Genomic DNA, 27,093 nt, shown 5'->3' on the forward strand with positions numbered 1-27,093 from the left:
ATTTTTGCTTGTTTGTTTATCTACAATCGTATTGTTCTTCCCTTCAGCTATGATAAAGATACATTTCTTTCCAGTAGTTGCCTGGGTTACGTATGCATGTGTTGGCGGAGCTATCGATACAGTGGTGGGACCCGTTTGGGTTAGGGGCGTGTTTGTTTTGGTGATTTTATATGTCAACATTGGCTTTCAAACAACGGAGACCGCACCTTTAATGAAAGAAAAATGAAACATTTTCTTTAACTGCTTACAGCTTCTTTACCTCTGACTTTTCCAGAGTACTGAGACTGGAGACTCTTTCCATAAATGGAAAAAAAATGCTCTAGAAAATGTTATGTTGATATAAAATTGATTTGAAATCAGATCTGAGATTTCAACAATTATCTGATATGACAAAACAAACAAACCAATCAGCTCGTTTGTGAGCTAAAATAGAGTAGTGCCTTCTAGAGAAGCTGTGGAGTGGGAGTAGTGGGTGGGGAGGAGACGCACAATGATAACATCGTTTCATCAATAATGTTTCACCAAAGCAATAGCAGCTAAATGATATTCTATGAATTTCAGAAGAGCAGAATCATCTCCAATGGAACGTCACCACTTTTTTTATTAACAGTAATTATAATTTTGCTAGCTTTAGCATTTGGAATATGTTGAATTTTTAAAATGTTCCATAAGTTGAGTTGGGTGTTGAGTGGACTTCTTCTTGGGTGATTTGGGACACACGTAATATTATAATGAAAACATTATCTTGTAAAAAGTAAGCCAGATGTGCGGGCTACGCTCCCACGTTTAATATTAATTACTGATAGCTCTGTGAATAAGGCTGTGAATTCAAACCTGTGCTATTACCCCTTAATGGCTTTACTTCACCTAAACAAAAACATCTGCAAATGACTAAATGTAATAAGAGCTGAGAGCTGACATGGTACCTGACTATTCTGATGTGTTAGATTTTGGTTGTGTTTGGTGACTTACCGGATTTGGTGACTAAAATAGAGTAATTAGGAAACAAACTTTCCATTCATTCCTGCAAAGTTGTTTACAATTCGAGTCAGAAAAGTACTGCAGTCTCTACTTTCAAGGGTAGCACGTGTGTGTGTGTGTGTGTGTGTGTGTGTGTGTGTGTGTGTGTGTGTGTGTGTGTGTGTGTGTGTGTGTGTGTGTGTGTGTGTGGGTCAGTGGGTGGATGAATGTGAGTATTTGGGTATCAAGGGTTTGAGTTACTGAGGATTAGGTTACTGAGTTTAAGGTGTAGGTTACTGAGGTTAAGCTTTAGGTTACTGAGGTTAGGGTTTAACTAGCACTTTCTCCCCTGTTTGTTGTATGTGTGTATTTAAAAATAAAAAAATAAATACATTTTGAACCATGTTTTAAGATTAAGGTCTTAAGTCTACTTAGTGAACCAGAGTTAATGTATTCAATGATAGAGATTTAAAAGCACTTTTGTACATCGCTCTGGATAAAAGTGTCTGCCAAATGCTGTAATGCTGTAAATGTTAATGTTTAAGTTACTGAGGTTAAGGTTTATGTTACTGAGGTTATGGTTTATGTTGCTGAGGTTTATGTTACTGAGGTTAAAGTTTATGTTATTGAGGTTTAGGTTACTGAGGTTAAGGTTTATGTTGCTGAGGTTTAGGTTACTGAGGTTAAGGTTTATGTTATTGAGGTTATGGTTTATGTTGCTGAGGTTTATGTTACTGAGGTTAAAGTGTATGTTATTGAGGTTTAGGTTACTGAGGTTAAGGTTTATGTTGCTGAGGTTTAGGTTACTGAGGTTAAGGTTTATGTTATTGAGGTTTAAGTTACTGAGGTTAAGGTTTATGTTGCTGAGGTTTAGGTTACTGAGGTTAAGGTTTATGTTATTGAGGTTTAAGTTACTGAGGTTAAGGTTTATGTTGCTGAGGTTTAGGTTTATGTTGCTGAGGTTAAGGTTTATGTTGCTGAGGTTAAGGTTTATGTTATTGAGGTTTATGTTACTGAGGTTAAGGTTTATGTTGCTGAGGTTTAGGTTACTGAGGTCAAGGTTTAGGTTACTGAGGTTTAGGTTACTGACGTTAAGGTTTACGTTACAGAGGTTAAGTTGTAGGTTACTGTTGTTTAGGTTACTGAGTTTAAGGTTTAGGTTACTGAGATTAAGGTTTGTGTGACTGAGGTTTAGGTTACTGTGGTTAAGGTTTACGTTACTGAGGTTTAGGTTAATGAGTTATGGTTTACGTGGAGGTTAAGGTTTACGATTTTGAGGTTTAGGTTACTGAGGTTAAGGTTTAGTTTACTGAGGTTTAGGTTGCTGAGGTTAAGGTTTACGTTACTGAGGTTTAGGTTACTGAGGTTAAGGTTTACGTTACTGAGGTTTAGGTTACTGAGGCTTAGGTTACCGAGTTTAGGTTACTGAGGTTAAGGTTTACATTACTGAGATTATGTTGTAGGTTACTGAGTTTAAGGTTTAGGTTACTGAGGTTAAGGTTTATGTTGCTGAGGTTTAGGTTACTGTGGTTAAGGTTTACGTTACTGAGGTTAAGTTGTAGGTTACTGAGTTTAAGGTTTAGGTTACTGAGGTTTAGGTCACTGTGGTTAAGGTTTACGTTACTGAGGCTTAGGTTACTGAGTTTAGGTTACTGTGGTTTAGGTTTACGTTACCGAGTTTTATGTTACTGAGGTTAAAGTTTATGTTACGGAGGTTTAGGTTGCTGAGGTTATGGTTATGGTTAATTAAATTGATGTTTGGGTGGTTGGAGGTTGTGGTTAGATTGCTTTGTGTTTTATTTCCTGTCAAACATTTTTGTGAAACTGTAAAGTAACCAGTCGTACTGAATTGTTCCAGTATTGTAAAGATGATTAAAACTCTATAGGAACTCTCTCTCTCTGTGTGTGTGTGTGTGTGTGTGTGTGTGTGTGTGTGTGTGTGTGTGTGTGTGTGTGTGTGTGTTACATAGTATTCAAATAAATTCAAATAAACTTGACGCACACACACCACGTATATATCGGTTGAATCCTAACTGGTATCTTCCTCCCAACAGAAGTGCACTATTTGGATTATAAAATAGATCTATTTCTGCACCCTACATAGTGCACTTTATTACAGAGTCTCGAACACGTGCGTCACCATGGAAATCCCTCTGGGGAGGAGGCGGGTCGTTTCTAAGCACCGCCTCTGTACAACGCTTATTGGTTATGGCACCATGTGACGGATGATCAGCAGGAGCGCGCGGCTGGCAGTTTGACCCAAACCGAGCGCACGGGCGCACATCGTGTTCGCGCAAGTCCGTGAAAGTAACGGAAAAGTCGCTTCATTTTTTCGCGTCGGAAATAAAGCACCACGACTTGATAAATCCAAACATCACTTTCATCAGTGTTTTAATCACCATATAAAGTAGCACTCGCGCGTACACTATGTGAGAAACCGGGGACGCCGTTACATTTGACGCAGTCGAACGGACCTCGCTGGCAACATGTAAACACCGCGGGTAAAACTGTGGGTTTGGGGTTGTTTTTTTATTCCTTGGGTTGTCACATCGCGTTGAGGTTCAGCCATGATTCCTCCCGGTAACATGACGCAGACCGACAGCACCGACAACAGCACCGGGGACGAGAAGGAGAAAGAGCGCGCGCCGGAGCGCAGAGATGCGCCCCAGTCTCCAACATCCACGAGCCAGCACGAGTCCAAGGTAACTGGTTACCCACTTATTGTAGATTTTATTCTACTTCTTTATCTTACTATCTATTTTTACGACAAGCCAAAAGTTCTATTTATTTCTTTTTACTTATATTACTCTATCTATCTATCTATCTATCTATCTATCTATCTATCTATCTATCTATCTATCTATCTATCTATCTATTTGTTTATTTGTTTATTTATTTGTTTCGAGTTTATTTGCACACGTAAAAAGTTCTATTTATTACTTTTTACTTCATTCATTTATTTGTTTGTTTGTTTATTTATTTATTTGTCTATTTATTTATTTGTTTATTTATTTGTTTCCAATTTATTTGCATATGTAAAAAGTTCTATTTATTACTTTTTACTTATATTACTTTCTAGTTTATTTATTTATTTATTTATTTATTTATTTATTTATATATTTATCTATTTATTTGTTTTATCTATTTGTTTGTTTATTTATTTGTTTCCAATTTATTTGCGCATGTAAAAAGTTCTGTTTATTTCTTTTTACTTATATTACTTTCTTGTTTTATTTATTTATTTATTTGTTTGTTTGTTTATTTGCACACAACAAACAGGTGTGCTGTGTGAGTAAAGCTGGATGATCTGAAAAAGTATGGTGATATTCAGGTTTGCGAACAATATAAAAAAAATTACAATATTAATTAGTTCGATTTTTTTAAAATAAATGAATAATTAGCACTTAAAATGATTTTTTAAAAATATTTTATTATTATTATTATTATTATTATTATTATTATTTTTTTACAATTTTACAGAAACAAGAACAAAAAGTCGACTTATTACATGTTATAATAAACAATGAAACCTGCAGAGATCTTTTATTTATGATTGCGTTGATTACTTGGTACAGGTGTGTCGGATCTGAAAGAAAATGATAATACAGAAATTATTTAAATGAATTAAAACCTGGTTCATGGCTCAACAGATGCGCGTGCAAACTGAAACTGACAGGATTGCATTTATACATCATCTAACATTTTATTCTGATGTCTGATCCGGATTCATTTCCTGTAACTGCGTTCAGACAGACGTTCAGCTGCAGATCCCAGGTTTATATTAATGCAGTCATTGTAATACATTGTCGTTTCTACAGTAACAGCTCATTCACAGGGATTTGTACAGCAAAAGCTGTAAACAAACAGAGATAATGTATGTAATTGTTGATAGGGAAAAGTTTTCTGTAAGGAGGTGTTTGAATGTTGTTCTTTTTCTTCTTGAAGTATGGAAAGAGTTTCCACGAGTAAATAAGATAAATAAAATAACACAAATCTTAGATTTAAAGACTTAACCATGAAACTGAGATACAACCAGGCCAGAAAAGTTCATGGTTTCTCATTAACACGCTGGTTTTTTTTTTTGTTCTACTAAGTTCTGGAAATTGTTACCTGGATTTTCCACAACATTAACTGTAACAATAAATGAATAAGGGGAAAGTCGTGGCCTAATGGTTAGAGAGTTTGACTCCTAACCCTAAGGTTGTGGGTTCGAGTCTTGGGCCAGCAGTAGCATGACTGAGGTGCCATTGAGCAAGGCACCGAACCCCCCAACTGCTCCCCGGACACCTCAGCATAAATGGCTGCCCACTGCTCCGGGTGTGTGTTCACGGTGTGTGTGTGTTCACTGTTGTGTATTCTGGATGGGTTAAATGCAGAGAACAAATTCTGAGTATGGGTCACCGTACTTAGCTGTATGTCACATCACATCACATCACTTCATAAAACATATGGCGTGTTGTTTTCTTTAATGAATAAATTAACGTGTTAGAATGAAAATAAAACACCACGGGATTGAATCAGTTTCACTCTACGCTGTTGCTGACTATTTTCCTATAACAGAGCATCTTATTTATTACTAAAACTACAGAATAGATACATAAATAACATTAACATCACTTTTGTCCTCCATGTTTTCCAAAATGGCCTGTTGACACTCAAAAAATAAACGCGTACAATTGTGCATAATATTCATTCAGGATGAGGGACTCGAGGACAACTGTATGCTTACGATAACAAGATTGTCTGTCTGTCTGTCTTTAACATATTACAGCACAGTGGCATAACAACATAATCAGCGAAGGTTACAGGACACTAACCCACGATAGTGTGGTGTGATGAAGCGGAGACACTTACACACACATAGCATCCAATGTGGATTATTTTCCTCTAAAATCTGAAGTGTTTTATTTCTCTTTTACACAGTAGAAACACGTGGAGATGTGTTATCTTAGTGGCCAAAGCATTGCATTACCGATGAGAAGGTTGTGAGTTTGAATCCCAGGTCCATAAAGCTGCCACTGCTGAGTAAGTCGATCTAGATATGGGTGTCTGTCAAATGCCATGAATAACTTCCAATTATCACTTACTTTATAGCAGGGGCGCACGGTGGCTTAGTGGTTAGCACGTTCGCCTCACACCTCCAGGGTTGGGGGTTCGATTCCCACCTCTGCCTTGTGTGTGTGGAGTTTGCATGTTTTCCCCGTGCCTTGGGGGTTTCCTCCGCCGGTCCAAAGATATGCATGGTAGTTGATTGGCATCTCTGGAAAATTGTCCGTAGTGTGTGTGTGAGTGAATGAGAGTGTGTGTGCCCTGCGATGGGTTAGCACTCCGTCCAGGGTGTATCCTGCCTCAATGCCTGATGACGCCTGAGATAGGCACAGGCTCCCCGTGACCCGAGAAGTTCGGATAAGTGGTAGAAAATTAATGAATGAATGAATGAACTTACTTTATAGCAGCTATAAACAGTGATAAAGTGTAAACTGACCTGAAGAATTTCCCACAATGGAAAACCTACAGAAATGCTACATATTGCCTACAGTCAGAAAATAGATGTGAGAATTCAACAATGCAACACTGAATAACGTTGAAAGTTTTTTTTTAAAATTTGATGCTTATTACTTAAATCATTCCACTTTCCATTTTCATATTGAAAATACGGATCCAGGTTTATTTTTAGCTAGGCGTGACATGATTCATAATGTCTTTCATTTCATGATGCATAAATCGAGCAGACGAGTCAGATGAATCTGTGATGTGGTAGGCGAGCTTGTGGGATGCGCTTTGTCACCCGTATTGGCGTTTCTTCTCCGTTTCACAGCTCTCTGCCAACTAACTGGGTCAGCGGTGGCCTTGAGTGCTACAATTAGCCCGAAAATATCGGACAGGTCAGAGGAATTAGACAGATCCAGTGCTGGGTTGCTGTTGTGTGTCGTTACTCCAGTTTGTAACTGTGTTACATGCTTTGGGTGTCAAAGTTTGGGGATTTTATGGGATTATGTTCACTCCTTTAAACTTGTCCAAATGCAGAAGTCAGTAATTACAGCTGGAAAAGTACAACCTGCCTCAATGATTCATTCAGGTTGGATAATGTGATAGAAATGTTGTTTGTATACAGTGATAGTAATGTTATTATTGTACATTGGCGTTGGGTCACATTTTACACTATGTAAGTGATTTCATATGACATCAGTATATATCACAAGATAACTTATTGTGATATAATGCACTTAAACATAGCATACTGTAACATATAGCATAACATCATTTACTGTTACATTGTATACTGTAACATAACATAACTTATTGTAACATATACAGTAGCATAACATGACACGACATGACATACTGTGACATAACATGCCATACAGTAAAATAACTTACTGTTATATTGTATACTGTAACAATAACACATAACATAATGCAACATAACATAACATCACTTACTGTAACATAACATAACATCACATCACATAACTTACTGTTACATTGTATACCGAAAAAACAAAAAATAATGTCACATAACATAACACAACATATAACAACACAACATATAACATAACACAACATATAACATAACATACTGTTACATTGTATACTGTAACATAACATAACTTAACTTACTGTTACATTGTATACTGAAACATAACAAAAAATAATGTAACATAACATAACACAACCTATAACACAACACGACATAACATAACACAACATAACATAGTGTTACGTTGTATACTGTAACATAACATAAAATAACGTAACATAACATAACATAACACAACATAACATACTGTTACATTGTGTTCTGTAACATAACATAAAATAACGTAACATAACACAACATAACACAACATAACATAACACTGTTGCATTGTATACTGAAACATAACAAAAAAATAACGTAACATAACACAACTTAACATACTGTTACATTGTATACTGTAACATAACATAAAATAACATAACAACACAACATAACACAACACAACATAACATACTGTTACACAACACAGCATATTGTTACATTGTATACTGTAACACAACATAACAACACAACATAACACAATATCACATCACATAACATAATGTTACATTGTATACTGTAACATAACAAAAAATAACGTAACACAACATATAAAAAGCATAACACAACACAACATAACACAACATCACATCGCATCACATAACATATTGTTACATTGTATACTGTAACGCAACACAACACAACATAACACAACATCACATAACATACGGTTACATGGTATACTGTAACACAACACAACATAACACAACATCACATCGCATCACATAACATACTTTTACATGGTATACTGTAACATAACATAACAATGACACATATACACATAAACACTGACGTTATGAAGTCTATAAGTCTATAACTAAAGTACAAAGTAAAAACATGTCTATAATTAAATATATAAATTGATCCCTGAGCTTCAATAAGAAAGGACATTTCTCATTTCAGGTCTCATTTTTGTTGGCCCAAAAGGATCTCTTCAGAACTGTCCTTGTTTCGTTCGCAGAACAAACAGCGCATGTACTCTAATGCAATTTTCACCACCACAACAACCACAACATGTTTAATCTTCAATGTGGAGTGCATTATTTATAAGAAATGTAGAATTGACTCCTGGATAGAACGTTAGCGTGGATTAATTTCATTAAGTCCTCGCCTGGGGAACAGAGTGGCTCTGTTTGAGCTTCGCCGATACAGCTGTCGGTCTCACAGACTGAGGCTGCGGCCATCTGTGTGGGTGCGTTACTGCAAATCGCTGACACCAATAAAGGACATTTACGCGTGTGCGCCCTGATTTATCACTAAGTTAGAGACGATCCTGGGCCAGCGAGGGTGGAGCATCATTTATGTACAGATTTAAACTCTTAAACAAAGTGGCAGTGTGATGAAGCAGAGTTACTGTTTCGCAACTAACTTTCACAGCACACTGTTAGGAACTTCTGGGACAATTCCCTGCCAGACCACCAGAGGGCGTGCTGACAGATATTCTGCTCATTTGAAGTCATGTTTTGTCTCAACTGTTGCTTGTTGTTCCTAACGTGCTGCTCTATATATACCTGCCCTTGTGTATCTGTCTTTGTTCGTTATTGTTCCATGTCACGTTTTGTTTCTGCGTGCATACGTCTTGGGCTGCGTTAAGTCTAAGCTAAGTTAACTAACTTGCGTCAATATATGTATTTGGCATTTGCATTTGGCTCTGATTTGCAATGTTTCCTGTGAGAGCTTGACACACATCTATAATTACTTTTAATTGTGTTTACGTGCTGTCAGAATGATCAAGTTTCCAACTGGGAAGCTGTTAATTACGACTGGGAAAACGTGAGTTTCCCAGATTGGTGGAGTCCATAAACTTTCAACATGGTGGCGTACACAATAGATTCTGTCCAGAATAGCAGGTTTAGTTTGTTCATTTATGTAGTTCAGCAAGCATTTGATACATATTGTAAATATTTACACCTGTATACACTTGTATTTGATCAAAATTCTATTCTACATAATTCAGCAAGCTAGTAACTTTATTTAAACTGTAATTATAAGTACTAATTACAGTATTATTATTCTCATAAATTAGGTAATTTAAGTGATTTAGATGGGGGGGGTGCAGTGGCTTAGTGGTTAGCACGTTCGCTTTATGCCTCCAGGGTCAGGGTTTGATTCCCGCCTCCGCCTTGTGTGTGTGGAGTTTGCATGTTCTCCCCGTGCCTCGGGCGTTTCCTCCTGGTACTCTGGTTTCCTCCCCCGGTCCAAAGACCTGCATGGTAGGTTGATTGGCATCTCTGGAAAATTGTCCCGTGTGTGTGTGTGTGTGTGTGTGTGTGTGTGTGCCCTGCCACGGGTTGGCACTCCGTCCAGATTGATATTTAAGTAGAAGAAGGTACAGTTACTTCAGTGCTTTGTGCCTTGGCTCCTATCAGGTTCTGGACAGACCGAATGACGGTACAGGGTTTGTCTAATCTGACCCAGAATCTGACTCTGAAACAAAAGTCCTGCACTCAATTAAACCGTGAAATGAAATTACACTAAATTACTCATGATCCTATTCTCACGCCCCAGACCTCCAGGTTCTTATCAATTGTTCTGATTAAATGTCTGAGCTTTATCTGATCTCCCTGAGAAAACACAAGTCACACATTTCCCGACTTCGGTAACGAGAGCCGTGTGGCACGTGCGATCTCCGTCCCATGTGGATGAAGCCAGTGTTTAGGTTAAGCTGGTTTTCCGTAAACAACGAAACGGCCGTGTGCGTGTGAGGAAATAACTCAGCTTTTGTTTTAGCTGCGGGATTAATTATTATGTGTGTTTGTTGTACAGAGAGAGAGAGAGAGAGAGAGAGAGAGAGAGAGAGAGAGAGTGAGTGAGAGAGAGAGAGAGAGAGAGAGAAAGAGTGAGTGAGAGAGAGTGAGAGAGAGAGAAAGGGAGAGAGAATGAGTGAGAGAGAGATAGAGAGAAAGAGAGATAGAGAAAGAGGGAGATAAAGAGAGTGAGAGAGAGAAAGAGAAAGAGAGAGAGAAAGAGAGTGAGTGAGAGAGAGAGAGAGAAAGATGGAGAGAAAGAGAGTGAGAGAGAGAGAGAAAGAGAGAGAGACAGAGAGAACTATCTATCTATCTATCTATCTATCTATCTATCTATCTATCTATCTATCTATCTATCTATCTATCTATCTATCTATCTATCTATCTATCAAATTCCAACATCTACATACATCTACCCATCTATCTAAGGGGCTTGAATGGAAACGGCCGTGTGCGTGTGAGGAAATAACTCAGCTTTTGTTTTAGCTGCGGGATTAATTATTATGTGTGTTTGTTGTACAGAGGGAGAGAGGGGGAGAGAGAGAGAGAGAGAGAGAGAGAGAGAGAGAGAGAGAGAGAGAGATTGAACTATCTATCTATCTATCTATCTATCTATCTATCTATCTATCTATCTATCTATCTATCTATCTATCTATCTATCTATCTATCTATCTATCTATCAAATACACCTGTCCGTCTGTCTGTCCATCTGTCTCTACATCTACCCATCTATCTAAGGGGCTTGAATGGAAGACCTTCACTGACACAGAGACGTTTATTTAACATTAATAAAAAAAAAAAGAACCCAAAAGTTTTTTCGAAGCCGCTGCTTTTAACTTTTAGCCTCATCACTTTTGCATATGTAGCGAATGGAGCGAACATCCCAGGATTTGGTGATTTTACAAATGGAGAAATGAAGAGAACATCAGTTAAAGGTGTGATATTCAGAGGAGCCTGAGCTGTTTTAAACTGGGCTTCCGTTCAGACGTGTGGAACACGAGGACAGCTCTCATCGAAAGCTTGCTCCAATTCAGCCATAAAAAAATCTTAGAATTTTATAAATCTTTTGGCTTCAACACACACACACACACACACACACACACACACACACACACACACACACACACACACACACACACACACACACACAAAATTGTTTAGTGTGAAATTGTGTCTTTAAAGCAGAAAGAAAAAAGTTTTTGTATCAGAAGGAACACACTCTCCATTGACAACATTTATCCAGCGTGACTTACACCTGAGGGTTAAGGGCCTTGCTTAGGGGCCCAGCAGTGGCATCTTGGTGGACCTGTGGTTTGAACCCATGACCTTCCGATCAGTAGCCCAACACCTTAACAACTGAGCTATAACCACTGAGAAATAACTTGGACATCTCAAAACAAATTACACAAACTGTCATCACAAATGACGTGTACGAGAATAACAAGCCTCAAATGGCAATGAACAATTTGTGGCAGTAAACATCATTAATCAGCATGCCATTAATTCTGCTTCTGGTCAGTGTGCTAGTACAGAACGGCACCGATGGTCTACGGCACTTTTTAGTCTATTCTTGCCCTCCTGCTACTGAAAATAAGCCCCGTCGTGAGGAAAGTGTTGACCTTCACAGACAACTTACAGACTGCTGGGAAGGACTTGAGATTTTCTCTGCCATCAGCTTTGCAGGCATCGATAGCCATCTAACCGCTTGATGCCTTCCTGACTACGAGTAGGCTTCATGCTTGCAAAGAAGTATTCTTCTTCAGAGGCACTGGAACCATCAGCTGGTGTTTGATTCGAAGTCTCCTCCTCCTTGATGTAAGTCCAGGCCTGAAATGGACATTTCCACAGATGCTAAGAATCAAAACACAATTAAAAAAAAAAAAAAAAATATATATATATATATATAAAATATGTAAAAAGTAATTCCACGGTGCATTTAAAACTAACCTAAACAAACTGAGAATGTCAAGATGAAATTTGAGTTGGATATCTTTTTAAAAATGATTTGGCTTCTTTGAATCTTTAACTGGGGGACGGTGGCTTAGCAGTTAGCACGTTCGCCTCACACCTCCAGGGTTGGGGGTTCGATTCCCGCCTCCGCCTTGTGTGTGTGGAGTTTGCATGTTCTCCCCGTGCCTCGGGGGTTTCCTCCGAGTACTCCGGTTTCCTCCCCCCGTTCCAAAAACATGCATGGTAGGTTGATTGACATCTCTGGAATATTGTCCGTAGTGTGTGAGAGACGTGTTAGGCTGAAGATTGTGCAAGAAAGCTGTAAATGATGGTTTTTCCAACACACTTTGGAACAAAATTCAACACTGCATGATCAACATTCTTCTGTGTGACCAGATTCCAATGCCTGGAGGTTGAAGGAGCCTCCTCACTCTCCATTTGGCACTGTTAGGGCAGTATATTCACATTTACGGCATTTAGCAGACACCCTTATCCAGAGTGACTTACACCTGAGCAAAGAAGATTAAGGGCCTTCGAACCCATGACCTTCCTTCCGTTCAGTAGCCCGACACCTTATCCACTGAGCTACCACATTCCTCAGTATATCTCTGCAAGTGGATACCATGTTTTCTCAGCAAAAAAGGAAACGTTCAAAATATTAACTACATATCCAGAGACCAGTCTCCCTCCCTTTGACAAATAAAATAAATATTTTATGTGCTTTTAGCGTGTTATAGATGTAGGCAACAGAGTACATTTTCAGGCTTTGGAAGTTGAACGTCTGGAAAAAAAAACAATCCCGGTTAATAAGGAGCACTCCACTCCACCTGCCAGGTTTGTATAAAGCACTAGAAAGCAATACTCGAGTAAAAGTACAAGTATCGTACTAGAAAAAGACTTCGGTAGAAGTGAAAGTCACCTTTAGGTAAGTCTTAAAGTATCTGATATTTACTGTACTTACGTATCAAAAGTCATTTTCTGATATTTAATCTACTTAAGTATTTGAAGTAAAAGAAAAAAGTAAAATTTCTGTCAGGACTCAGCCTGGACTGTGGCCATGTGCTTTTGTTTACGTTCTGTGTTCACGTGTCTGCCCCGCCCTGGTCTCTTCCTCCCTGCTTCTGCACACCTGTTCCTGATGTTTCTGATTGTGTTGTGTATTTAACTGAGCCGCATTGCCTTGTGCATCACGGAATCCTATTGTCTTCATGTCTGGTTTTGTCTTTGTCCTGTTTCGTGTTTTTTTTTTTTAAGTTAATAAATCCCTGTTTTCGTTTAGCTGTCCTGCGTTTGGGTCTGTTTTTATCCCGCGTAACTGACAATTTCAGCCATTTTCGGTAGGCATAAGAGGCACTTCATCCGGTAGGAAGAATCTTTCATCCCAATGTACAGAAACATTTCTTGCAAATACGGCCACAGGTGTATAAGTTTATCTTCTTCACCCTGTTCACCATTATTGCCGGGGTGATCGTCTACGATAACGGGAAGTCCTCCAGCAGGTGCTTCCACCTCCTTTGGCAATACTCACTTATTTTCTACCGCTTATCCGAACTTCTCGGGTCACAGGGAGCCTGTGCCTATCTCAGGCATCATCGGGCATCAAGGCAGGATACACCCTGGACAGAGTGCCAAGGCATCACAGGGCACACACACACTCTCATTCACTGACACACTCACACACTACGGACAATTTTCCAGAGATGCCAATCAACCTACCATGCATGTCTTTGGACCGGGGGAGGAAACCGGAGTACCCGGAGGAAACCCTCGAGGCACGGGGAGAACATGCAAACACACAAGGCGGAGGTGGGAATCGAACCCCAACCCTGGAGGTGTGAGGCGAACGTGCTAACCACTAAGCCAAACCTGAGCAGTGATTCGCTAAACCTAAAAGTACAGATATGTGACATTTCTACTTAAGTACAGTAACAAAGTATTTGTACTCCGTTACATTACAACACTGCACACTGCCACCTGCCAACAGTTTAAGCATCATATGCTGCACGTAAAACTCGGTCGGAACAGAATTTATATTCCAACATAAAGAATTAACATCGATTGATTGTCATTTCACAATATCGGAGCACTCAGCTTTAAAAACTGCAAACTTCTGTAAAAACAACTAACTTAACAGACACAAAAAACGTCTTCTGCAAGCTACTGTTAGATTACTCCGTTTAAAATGACCACCAGAAATAAAATGGCTTAGCTTTACGTGCTTTCCTTAGATTCGTAAAGATAATTCTTTTTTAAATTGTACATGGCCGAGGCAGGCTGAGAAGGTAACTGAAAATGAAGGACTCTTCTCTCTTCTTCTTTTTAAAGACTTATAAAAAAAAAAAAGCACGCAGATAAGGCCACGGGTGTTGTGGCAAGTTAGAGTCAGGAGGTTCTTTCATCGTTTCTAAAGGCACTGGCACTTTTAAAATGTTATGCTGGTTGCACTAATGCTGAACCGTACTGTGGCTTGCCGTGTGCTCGACCAGTTTAGTTTTTATCCAATCAAATTAAAAGAATCGACGGATTTCGCAAAATAGTAGTTAAATAAAAAGTTAAAGTAAAAAGTCTTTTTTTAAAGTAAAAAAAATTACATTTACTTCATTACTGTCCACCACTGGACACACACACACACACACACACACACACACACACACACACACACACACACACACACACACACACACAGTCTGAATTATTTAGTATTCAGCAGTGTGTGTTAGGAGTGTATCTTTTACTGAGTGCCATGTTTCAATTCACACACACACACACACACACACACACACACACACACACACACACACACACACACACACACACACACACACACACACACAGAGTCTGAATTATTTAGTATTCAGCAGTGTGTGTTAGGAATGTATCTTTTACTGATTGCCATGTTTCAATTCACACACACACACACACACACACACACACACACACACACACACACACACACACACACACACACACACACACACATACACACACTCTCTCTCTCTCTCTCTCTCTCTCTCTCTCTCTCTCTCTCTCTCTCTCTCTCTCTCTCATTTTCTCACACATGGTTTTGACAGTTTAATGCCTCCACAGACTGAGTTATAAAATGTACTCTTACAAAACTGTGTGTGTATGTGTGTGTGTGTGTGTGTGTGTGTGTGTGTGTGTGTGTGTGTGTGTGTATATATATATGTATATATATACACACAACATATACATATTGTGAATGAACATAATTCAACTTCCACATTTATAGCATTTGGCAGACACCATTATCTCTTACATCTCTCACCGGTGGACATCATTAATCATGGGCATGGATAAATAAATGATTAAGTGCCCTGCTCTGATTGGGCGAGATGAGCCAGTTCTGCATTTAAAACTAGAGCTTTGGCAGAGAACCTCTGTGTGTGTGTGTGTGTGTGTGTGTGTGTGTGTGTGTGTGTGTGTGTGTGTGTGTGTGTGTGTGTGTTTGCTCTTCTCTGTCTTCATTGTAACACCTCTTATCAAGCACATGCCAAAAGCAGCTGATGAGATGAATTTGGGTTAAACACGCTAATAATCTGAATCTTTTGTTATTTAAAAAAAAAACAAAAACGTGGGATGTGGTAGCTCAGTGTTTAAGGTGTTGAGCTACTGATCGGAAGGTCATGGGTTCAAACCCCAGGTCCTCCAAGCTGCCACTGCTGGGCCCCTGAGCAAGGCCCTTAACCCTAAATGCCATAAATGTAAGTAAATTTCTTTGATCTAAATCAGAATCGATCTCAATAAGACTCACTGATGTGAATCTCACTGAGCGTTCTGAACCACATTAACGAGTCATGTTTTAGAATCTGAATTCCTTTAATCCAGTCCTTGCGAATCAATCTGAATCAGATGGATATATATCAATTCTGTATTGTTGTGATGAATCTGAATTTGAATTGGTCAGTGAATTCTGACTCTTGTTTAATGTTGAATCATGTTTTTGTGATAAATTTGAATCACGCCGATAATTCAAAATACAACCGATTCATTCAGATTTGAATTAAATTTTAAATCTGAATTGTCTGGATTAATATGAATCACACTGAAAAATACGAATCATACAGATATATTTGAATCACACTAACACGGCTGAATCCAGCCGAATCACACTTAGAATCTTATTCATTCTGAAAATGTGAATCACAATGATGCATCTGAATCGAATTGATATATTTGAACGTATCTGAATCTGAATCACCCTGACAAATCTGAATCACTTTGTTTAATCTTACATCACAGTCAGTTCCTGAATCATACTGATCAGTGAATTGTAAATCCTGTCGATACTTTTGAATAATGTTTTTGAATCTGAATCGTTCTGATTCGTATCTGAATCACACATAAATTAGAATCCAAGGCCCCATTCACACTGCAGGTAAAAGTGGCCCAAATCCGATTTTTTTGGGGTCTAGTGACCAGGTCAGACTTCTTCAGGAGTAGTGTGAACACTCAAATCTGGCGCAGATCTGATTTTTTCAAATCAGATCTGGGCCACTTCCATATGTGGTCGTGAATCAGACCCAAATCTGATTTTTTCCAATGTGGCCGCAGTGTGAACACCCAAGGCGGATTTGATGCGACTTTTACGTCGATCTACATCGACGATCGTCACGATAATGCGCCGGCGAAGACTTTTTTTTTGCTTAACACACACACGTTACCAGTCGCCGCGTTTGTGTCACGTTTTTGCCGGCATTGATCAATATGAACCAGTGATAAATCTGAAATTTGTTCATGACGTGAAATGAATCACCCGATGCTTCTGAACCAGACTCAAATAAAAACTGCATTAATCAGATTGTTATGAAACAAATTTGAAGCAGGTTTGAATCACGATGATGCTGTAAATCTGAATCACCGTGCATGTGATTTTGACTGAAGCATCTGAATCAGTCTGAGCTGCAGCATCTGCGTGATACATTAGAGTTAGACGATTAAGTTACAAAACTAACTCGATTCGATTTTTCTGAATCGAATCCGAATCTTACTGCTGAATTATACTAATGAAGCTAAATCATGTTAATTCATTTAGACCCAAGAGGTCAGAAAGGCAGTGATAATAAATTTGCAGTGATGAATCTAATGATACTTGCGAATTCGAATCAGACTGATGACACAGATTCATCTGAATCAATAATAGATCTGAATCAGACATAAATATGAATTTCAGCAAGAGATCTGAATCAGACTAATAAATACTGAATCAAAATTATAGATCTGAATCAGATAAAACATTATTATAGTAAACTTTATTTGTGTACGAGTTGTGTGTGTGCTTATCACTCACACTGTTCACTGAATCAAATGAATCGAACAATGAATCAAATGTAAATACAATGAAGTAAATGAACGACATGGAATCAGAAAAATGCTTAGAGAATCGAACTACACAAAGCAGTTCATTATGGGTAAATTGTACATTATCACGGTGCATTGTGGGAATCGAATGAATGCCCTGAAATTTTAGCATCTGTCAATGAATGATGTCTGACACATCGTCTGAGACATCCGGATCAGACTAATCCATCTGCCTGTGTCTACGTTCATTTTCATTTTCGCCCCTAATTTTCTGTTACCTAATCTCTCCTAAATCGTCCCGGGTTAACAACGTAGGGGAGATCTTTTTTAGCCTAACGAGAATCCTGCTGGGCTTTGTCGTCTAATTTAAACGAGAGATTTATGTCCTGGTTAATGTGCAGCTCATAAAGAGGTTATGTATCAGGAGAGACAGATGATAACCTGTCTTCTCTCTCGATCTCTCTCCGTCCTGTTTCCTTCTCTGCGCTACATTAATAACTCCAGAGCAAGTGGGACCCACGTTGGTCCTCCGTTATGCTGTGATGATGAAGTCTGGATACGAACCGGACAGAGCCTCGGTTTCAGCAGGATGAATCCGTTAGCTGGGTGAAGTGGGACGTTCGATAAATTTGTTCTGGGAACAGCAGCGGGCGAGAGTCGTCTTCGGAGACCTGACATCAAGAATAGAGTTTTATTTTTCAGAAAACGTAAATATAAATGTAATTATACTTTACCTTTCATGTGATAGTAATAACTGTCTGAAATTGCTGCTGAAACCTGATTGGCTGGAGGCAGCCATGTTTCTGAAGTAATCCTGTACATCATGTACTAAACATGTCTTCCAAGACTTTTGAATCCTATTTGTAGGACTGGTCGAATTTTATTCGTAGGACTAGTGGCTCATGAGATACATTATGATATAGCGCCACCTTTGGGTTGATCTGATTCATTTTACTCACATGTGTAGCAGGATAGTAAGAGTTGTGATTTCTGGTTGCGTGCATGTTCTGGATTACATACAGCTAATGTTTACTATGTAAAATAAATGGTGGTAATTCAGCAACTGGACTAATATGGCTTGTGTAGCAGGTTCCCTGATGTTTTTTATCCAGACCTTTAAGTTTATGTAAATAATTTTCATAATCCAAACACAAGCTAGCTCATCAAACTACATACTAGCTTGTTATACTACATAATAGCTCATCAAACTACGTAGTAGCTTATTATATTACATGATAGCTCATTATACTATGTACAAGCTCATTATACTACTGTACATGCAGCTCATTATACTACGTGCTAGCTGATCAAACACGTTAGCTCATCAAACTACATACTAGCTCGTTATACTACGCACTAGCTCATCAAACTATGTGCTAGCTCGTAATACTATGTACTAGCTCATCAAATGACGTACTAGCTGATCAAACCACATGTTAGCTGATCAAACCACAAATGAACTGTACAAGCTAGCTCATCAGACTACACACTAGCTGATCAAACCACATATTAGCTGATAAAACCACATGCTAGCTCATCCAGCTACATTCTAACTGATTAAATCACATGCTAGCTTAGCTAAAAACATGACAGTTCATTTAACTACATGCCAGCTGATCAAACCACATGTTAGCTGATTAAACCACGTTAGCTCATCAAACTACATGCTAACTGAACAAACTACATGCTAGCAGATCAAACCACATGATAGCTACAGATCTGAAGACATTAGCTCAGGAAGTGGAACTTTTTCACATAATACTCCTAAAAGGTATCACATATTTTCCCCCCTGTTTCTCTTTTAGCTACAGAAGCTGAAGCGCTCACTTTCCTTCAGGACCAAAAGCCTCCGCAGCAAAAGTGCCGACAACTTCTTCCATCATCCGTGTCCTGAGGTTAGCAACAGCAGCAGCACGGGGCAGCTAAGTACCATCGGCGTGTCTATGTCGGCTCCGCTCGAGTCCTGTTACCTCCCACCCCTGTCTCCACCTCCCATAACGCCATCTGGACTTCCCCTGACCATCTGCTCGCCATCACGTGCACCACGTCCACCTGACCCGACGGCTCACACCTTCCTGGAGCACACTTTCAAGAAGCCGCACTTCTGCGATGTCTGCAACCATATGATTGTAGGTAAGACCGTGTGGTTTGTATGCTAACGTAATTTATAATATTGTTTAATAAAAATACCTTTTTAATGCTAAGCTTCAGTGAATTGGATGTACTAATCAAAGCTAAGTGATGTTTACCTAATTAAGGAAAACTAGCCATAAATCAGCGTTAGAACATTAATCATCCTGGTTTTACCAAATGACAAGTGTATCAAAAAAGCTAGCAACCATTTCACCACCAATCTTCACAAAATATAAGCTAAGCTAGCTAGTTTGCTACAAAACTTGTCCACTAGCTTAAAATATACAATATTAAAGTCTCTTTTCTTAGCTAGCCAGCTAAATAGAAATAAATACAGATAATGTTGTGTGTATTAATGTAAATGTTATTACAGAATCGTTTTACGGACTGATTTTGATTTGGCATGCACACACACACACACACACACACACACACACACACACACACACACACATACACATACACACACACACACACACACACAAGCACAGCATGTGTTTAATGTGTATGTCGAACCTTAGGTGATCTGAGTGCTTTGGTTCTGTATCGATAACATAGTACTTTCTGGAAACTTCTATAAAGAGGGTCAGTGGGGCTCAGTCGCGCTACGTGTCCGACATAGCAGGCAGTCGTCTGCAGTCGCTGTGCAAACGTTCTACATTTACACCCAGTTTGTTTGGAATCTGGCCAGTTAGACCACAGGGGACGTTACATAAAAGTGCCGCCCTACTGACAGAAAAAAAACAAGGTTGTAAAGAGCTCCAGACGAACGAATGTTATGAGGTTTTGAGATCACAAAGTAACAACCCGAGTCCTAGTACACAACAAGCATACAAAACCAGAACAGGAATAAACCAGTTTACACTGATTCACAAAAGAGCACAAACACTTGTCTAGTCCAAAACAATTTCAGTGCCAAAATATAGGAATATAAAGGTGTGGGCAGAGCCTAAGGGAGGTGTTTAATTGTACTGTATAGCAGGTAATGGTGAAGTTGTGTGAGAACATTTGAAGCCCGATTGTCAGAGATTTATTAGCATGAATTTCTAAACACTTTGCAGGTGATCAGTTCTGGCAAATCTTAAATATATGCTATTTAATTAATGTTATTTAACAAGAAGGTGTTTCAATTAATGCTCTTTGGCTAGATTTCATTAACTGCTAGCTATCTATTACAGCCTAGTTATCTAACTAGCATTAACCGCTAGTTACGTTATCTGTCGCTTATTGGGAAGCTAACTGCAGGCATTAACTGCTAGCTAAATTATCTCCTTCTAGCCAAGTTATCTACTTTCAGCTAGCTAGCTAACTAAATTAACTGCCATCTAAACAATTTAGCACTAGCTACCATTAAAAGCTATATAATATATTACAAGCTAGCTATCTAACAATATTAACTACTAGCTAAATTATCTATTTCTAGCTATAACTGTTTCTTCCGAAATGTCCGAAATGTTTATTACTCACAGCGCTCTCAATATTCCTTGAGGTTCACCTGCAAAGACGTGTATCTCTGTGTGTGTGTGTGTGTGTGTGTGTGTGTGTGTGTGTGTGTGTGTGTGTGTGTGTGTGTATGTGTGTGTAGGGTATTGAATGGGTGAAAGAGATCCCTTATTTATGAGCTCAGGATATTAATATGGATAGATAAAGGCTCAGAGCAGATGTCCACCTGTAAGTAAAAAAAAAAGAGCGAGAATGAGAGATAGAGGGAGAAAGAAAAACAGGGAAGGAGAGAGAGGCGAAGCAAAACAGAGAGAGACAATGAGAGAGAGAGGGAGCGAGTTAGAGAGAAAAAGAGGGAGAGAATGAGATTTGTTCTGAAACAGTAGACTTCACAACGTGGCTCAGTTTTTTTTTTTTCAAAACTTCAAAGAGTACCAAAACATGTTAATGAAAGTCAGGTGTCAGTAAACTGTCCTCTGATTGGTCAGAGAGTGTCTGATTATGCTCCAGTGTTCTGTTCCTTGCACTCATTACAGCTTTCTCCTGTTCTCCTGTTCGGTCAGATCAGATCACTTCCTCAACAAATGTGAAGTGCTTGAGAGTTTGTGTGCGTTCATATTCTGGTGCAGATTCGGGCGCGACTGTCGTGTTCATGCTGTACATGTGTAGATGAACCCAATCAAGGGAGAAAAAAACAGCAGTAAAATATAGATATCCCAGAAAAGCAATGTATTTAATGTAGAGTGTGTGTGTGTGGGTGTGTGGGTGTATTAGCAGGGTAATATTTGACAGATGGGTAAATGAGATCGCTTGTTAATGAGCTCAGGCTGTTAAAAGGGTCGGACGCAAAGCCATTGCAAATTCAGTGAATCGAAATGGAGTGTGAGAGAAAGAGGGCACGCAAATGTGATGAAAGCCAATTCAGAAATAAACAACAGAGATAATAAACAGCAAGCAAACAAATCGAGTCTTCAAGTCTTATTTAATAAAAAAATTAAATAAGATTTGTAACAACAATACTGCATAAACATATAAGGGCTTTTACCCCCAGGGTAGAGGAAGGGTTCAGAAGTGTAATGTAGTAGTGAGGTCACGAAGCAGGTCTTTGTCCTCAGGGGTTATTAATCAGAGTCAGCTCGGCTTTTACGGTGTTAACTCCACACGGAGGTGTTGAACGTGTACAATGTGAAACCACGCGCTGTTAGAATTTTAGGGCTGGTCGCTTAGCAACAGAAACCCAATCGGAACCCGAACAGCGCCTCTGTGCCTCGTATCAGGTGAAAACCAGGATGTAGAGACACTTAACAGAAACGACTCTGTAGATAGAGTCAGGAGACAAAACGGCGAACATCACGGAAGTGCGCGGTGTAGAGAGGGGGAAATACGTCACGCCGAAACATTAGAGGAAGTCGGATACGGACAAAGGGACGTCTGGTGGACTACAGGACAAAGTTAAACAGGACAAAAAAGATGAGAAAGCTGTGAAAGATAACAGAACCTGCTCGGGTGCAGAAGCACAGAGACAAACTTTTTTCCTCACCGACGTGAAAGCGTGAGACGAGACGTTATTTAAAGCGGCCGCACGCCGGATTTATCCAATCAGGGTCGTCGATGCGTGAATATGCAAATGAGAAGAAGGTTACGGCACGGTTTGGGAACGTACAATGTGACACAAGGGCAGATTCTGAAGAGCCAGGATTCAGTGTTACCCCCCTGGGGGCAGTAGGAGCAGTGTGAAACCTCTGACCACACAAACACAAGATTCTGTTCAGTTTATAATCACTCAGGGAAATATCCTTCTAGAATTATTGTACTAAAAGCTCTTTAATTAGTCTGTGCAATCAGAGGAGTTCATGTCATGTGTGAAGCAGGAGGAAACAAATGGAAATGAGGTTTTTGTGAGTGCGTATTGTTCTCAAATTCATGTCAAGCTCGGATCACAAAAACAGTCTCGGAAAAGTAAAACGCAGTGACTTCAGACGGCGTGTGTAATTACTCCAGTTATATAATTATATAACACAGAGTAGAAAAGAAACTGAAAATAAAACGTGTCGAGATGAGAATGTGTTGTAAAGGTGATGAAGCAAACTTTTTTTTTTTTTGTCGGTCTCAGGTATGTGGGGGAAAACGTTACCATGGTAACAGATAAATATTTTTTAGGCTTTTTTAGATGTTCTGGTTGTTGTGATATGCAAAGACGTGGTTAGGAAATTCTCTCTTATTGAAATGTAACGAGAATAAATTAAAACCTGTCAATTTTATCGAAACAAATATAGAGTGTGTGTCTGGGGTTTAGAATACGGATGATTTGTTATTAAACTAAACCACATAATGAGTCCAGCTCTAACAGCACATGTAGGTCGTGAATCAGTACATCCTGTGCACAAGTACTGAGCACTGCTACGGACACTCGACACCGTCGTCCTCTTTTACAGTCTCCTAAAGTGCTAAAGTGCTTAAATATTTATTTATTTATTTATTTATTTTTTATTACATGGTTACACTTTGTGGTTATTAAATTTATGACCGTCATTAATCGAAGCCAAACAATACGTCCAACTGTGTTTCCCCGGCGATTGTCTGTGTGGGCGTCGCCATTTGGTCTCGCTGACAAGGGACCGCGAAGGAAGACATCCCGAAGACTTGCGGCTTGTGTTTCATTCTGTAACGAGAACTTTATGTCCTGTAGGTACAGAACTGGAATATTCCTATACAGTATACAGTATCTATAGAAGAAAACATCACTTTTAATAAATGGAAGAAAATATAAGAAAGTCTTATTGAAGTGTGTTTTTTTTTAAACAGCTGCGGTTTAAAGATAATTAAAGTGAGGTGATGAGTCACACCGATGCAGCTCCAGATGCCCTTACAGCAGCCCTGGTGCACTGTGTGTAATGAGGACAAGCAGGAAGACAGAGAAGTGGGTTAAGCAGTGGTGGCTAGAGCAGTTAAGGCTCACGGTTATTTATCAAAGGATCGGAGTTCAAGCAGCAGCACTGCCACTGTTGGGCCCCTAAGCAAGGCCCTTAACCCTTTCTGCTCCATTGGTGCTGTATCATGTCTGACCCTGTGCTCTGACCCCAACCTTCAAAAGTGCGATATGTGAAGAAAGAATTTCACTGCGCTGTAATGTAGATGTGACAAAACTAATTCTTCTATCTTCTATTAACATCAGACGTCAGGGCTTGAAGTGATTCTGGACGAAATTGTCAAATTCTAAATGTATTGACATTTTTGTCATTAAGGTTATCCTTAAAAATATTCTTGTTTGCCGTAACCCGACCAACCCTGTCAATTTAGGGCCGACTCCATTTTTTAATTTATTTTTTTGCTTTAAGTCCGACCGACTTGTCGGTTGTAAATTTGCGACCTTATTTTTTACTCTTCAAACGACTAATACAAAAGCAATAAAATAATATTAACGAGTTCAGGTGCCATAATACATCTAAAAAATTGGCTACCCATTGGCTACCCCTCGCAAATGGCTGCCCACTGCTCTGTGTGTGTGTTCACGGTGTGTGTGTGCACTTTGGATGGGTTAAATGCAGAGAACAAATTCTGAGTATTCACCGTACTTAGCCGTATGTCACGTCACTTAACTTGGCACGAAGTTCTGGAAAAACTGTCCAGCATCAAAATAAGGTTTGCGATGATGCGCCCGAAGGCACGGGATGAAGACCCAGTCGGTGACATCACGATATGCTAATTAGTTTAAAGTCATACCTACGTAATCACTGTCACCTAAATTGTACTTTTTTACATTGGAACTTGAAAAAAAATATACAGACCTACCTACTGACCCTTTTTTTTTACTGTTACTGCAAACCAAAATATTTTTAAGGATGGCTTAATTTGTCCTTTTTTTCTCTACGGTTCAAAAAAAATGATTTAAAACGTTTTATGATGTATTGTATTATTATGTACTGTTTAAACAGTTTCGTTAGTGCTATTAAATTCTGACAAAAAAACAAAACAAAAAACAGCAAAGATGCATCAAACTGCACTTATTCAACACTGACACATGGTCTAATAATAATTCTTCCAGCTTCTTGGGCTTTTTATAGTATTTTTTTTTTTCACATGCCAAAAAAAAAAAAGAAAACACATCAGTAAACGTGTATGATTTTACACTGCTTAAGGATGTCGTGTAACACAGACACGTTTATCTATTAAATATTCCTTATTCCTTATCTGTTAAATATTCCTCATTTCAAGCTTTATTCTGTTGGCAGATAATCTAAAAATGATCCCATGGAGATTATTATCTTTCACACGGTTTAACAGAGCTGCGTTCGTGGGAAAAGTCCTTAATGTGAAAGCGGTCACGTGGACCAGGAAGCACACGGCGATGCTGCTGTGCGGTGATTCCTGTGAACGTGAAAACGACTCGTACTTGGGTCCTAAGTAAAGTGACCTGCACGTGTGTTTAAGCTGATGATGAAGACATTATTGGTTTACACATGTACTGTACAACACACATGTACAACGAGTGGGATGACGTGTGACACAGAAGAGGGACGTAGAAAGGAGAAAGACTAATCACAAAAAGGATCATAAAGTCAACATAAAAATCACAATATTGCACATACAGTAAGTCAAAATCTTGAAATTCCTCTGTCATGTAAATGTTGGAGGAACGGAGTCCAGGCTGAAATTTTTTTAAGACACTTATTTTCTCAAGATGTAAGACAGAACGTCTCCTCAAGCCGTCTCTGAAAACATGGGGAAGCCTAGACTTCCACATCCTCAGTATAATTCCCTTGGACACCACCATGCACAGCATTTACACCAACTGCAAGTGATGTTGGGGTTGGGTGTAAATGCAAGTACGGTGGCCGAGAAGTGCAAAACACATGAAAAAATCTGAAAACAAATGAACAAATACAAAAACAAATTAATAAATCCGAAAACACATTAACAAATCCGAAAACAAATTAATAAATCCGAAAACACATTAACACATTCGAAAACAGATTAACAAATCCGAAAACACATTAAAAATCTGAAAACACATTAACAAATTAGAAAACAAATGAACAAATCCGAAAACAGACTAACAAATCCGAAAACACATTAAAAATCTGAAAACAAATGAACAAATCCGAAAACACATTAACAAATCCGAAAGCAAATTAAGAAATCCGAAAACACATTAACAAATCTGAAAACAAATTAAGAAATCCGAAAACACATTAACAAATTCGAAAACACATTAAAAATCTGAAAACACATTAAAAATCTGAAAACAAATGAACAAATCCGAAAACAAATGAACAGATCCGAAAACACATTAACAAATCCGAAAACAAATTAACAGATCCGAAAACACATTAACAAATCCGAAAACACATAAAAAATCTGAAAACACATTAAAAATCTGAAAACACATTAACAAATCCGAAAACAAATTAAGAAATCCGAAAACACATTAACAAATCTGAAAACACAACGACAAGTCAGACAATTCGGAAGAGGTAGGTATAATTTGTGAATGGAAACTTACCGATCATCGGACGAGACACCATTCATTCACCTGTATATCTTGAATGACAGGTGTCTTGTCGAACGATCGGTAAGTTTCCATTCACAAACTATACCTACCTTTTCCGGGTTGTCTGAATCGTTGGACGAAACACATTAACAAATCCGAAAACACGACGACAATTCAGACAACCGGGAAGAGGTTGGTATAGTTTGTGATTGGAACACTTACCAATCATTGGACAAGACACCTGTCACTCAAGGTATACATGAAGTTCAACAGTCTGCCGCAGGGAAACGTTGGAATGTGTGTGTAAACGTGTACAAAATGTATTGTCCTTACTGTGGATTAATTCTGTTATTTTCTTACATTTAAACGGAGAACTTTACACATTACACATAAGATTCCATACCTGTATATCTTGAGTGACAGGTGTCTCGTCCGATGATCGGTAAGTTTCAATTCACAAACGATACCTG

At 38.8% G+C, this 27,093-nt stretch overlaps 1 protein-coding gene and 1 long non-coding RNA gene across 3 annotated transcripts in view; one reads left to right on the forward strand and one right to left on the reverse strand.

Moving 5' to 3' along the window:
- Nucleotides 1-3,186: 3,186 nt before the first annotated feature.
- Nucleotides 3,187-27,093, forward strand: part of stac (SH3 and cysteine rich domain) — a 61,815-nt gene continuing 37,908 nt past the window's right edge. Inside the window, exons 1-2 of one of the 2 annotated variants that reach the window (XM_027168980.2) lie at nt 3,187-3,662; nt 19,362-19,689. In XM_027168980.2, coding sequence (XP_027024781.1) covers nt 3,528-3,662; nt 19,362-19,689 — 463 coding nt within the window. In that variant the 5' untranslated portion in view covers nt 3,187-3,527. The remainder of the gene's footprint in view (nt 3,663-19,361; nt 19,690-27,093) is intronic. The other variant, XM_027168982.2, reaches the window with a different exon arrangement.
- Nucleotides 17,493-21,613, reverse strand: LOC125146084. The gene is made up of 2 exons (XR_007144598.1): nt 21,157-21,613; nt 17,493-18,227 (listed from the first exon to the last, which is right to left on the reverse strand). It is a non-coding gene; the product is annotated as an uncharacterized LOC125146084 (long non-coding RNA).

Source organism: Tachysurus fulvidraco, chromosome 12 (genome assembly GCF_022655615.1).
Source record: "Tachysurus fulvidraco isolate hzauxx_2018 chromosome 12, HZAU_PFXX_2.0, whole genome shotgun sequence".
NCBI lineage: Eukaryota > Metazoa > Chordata > Actinopteri > Siluriformes > Bagridae > Tachysurus > Tachysurus fulvidraco.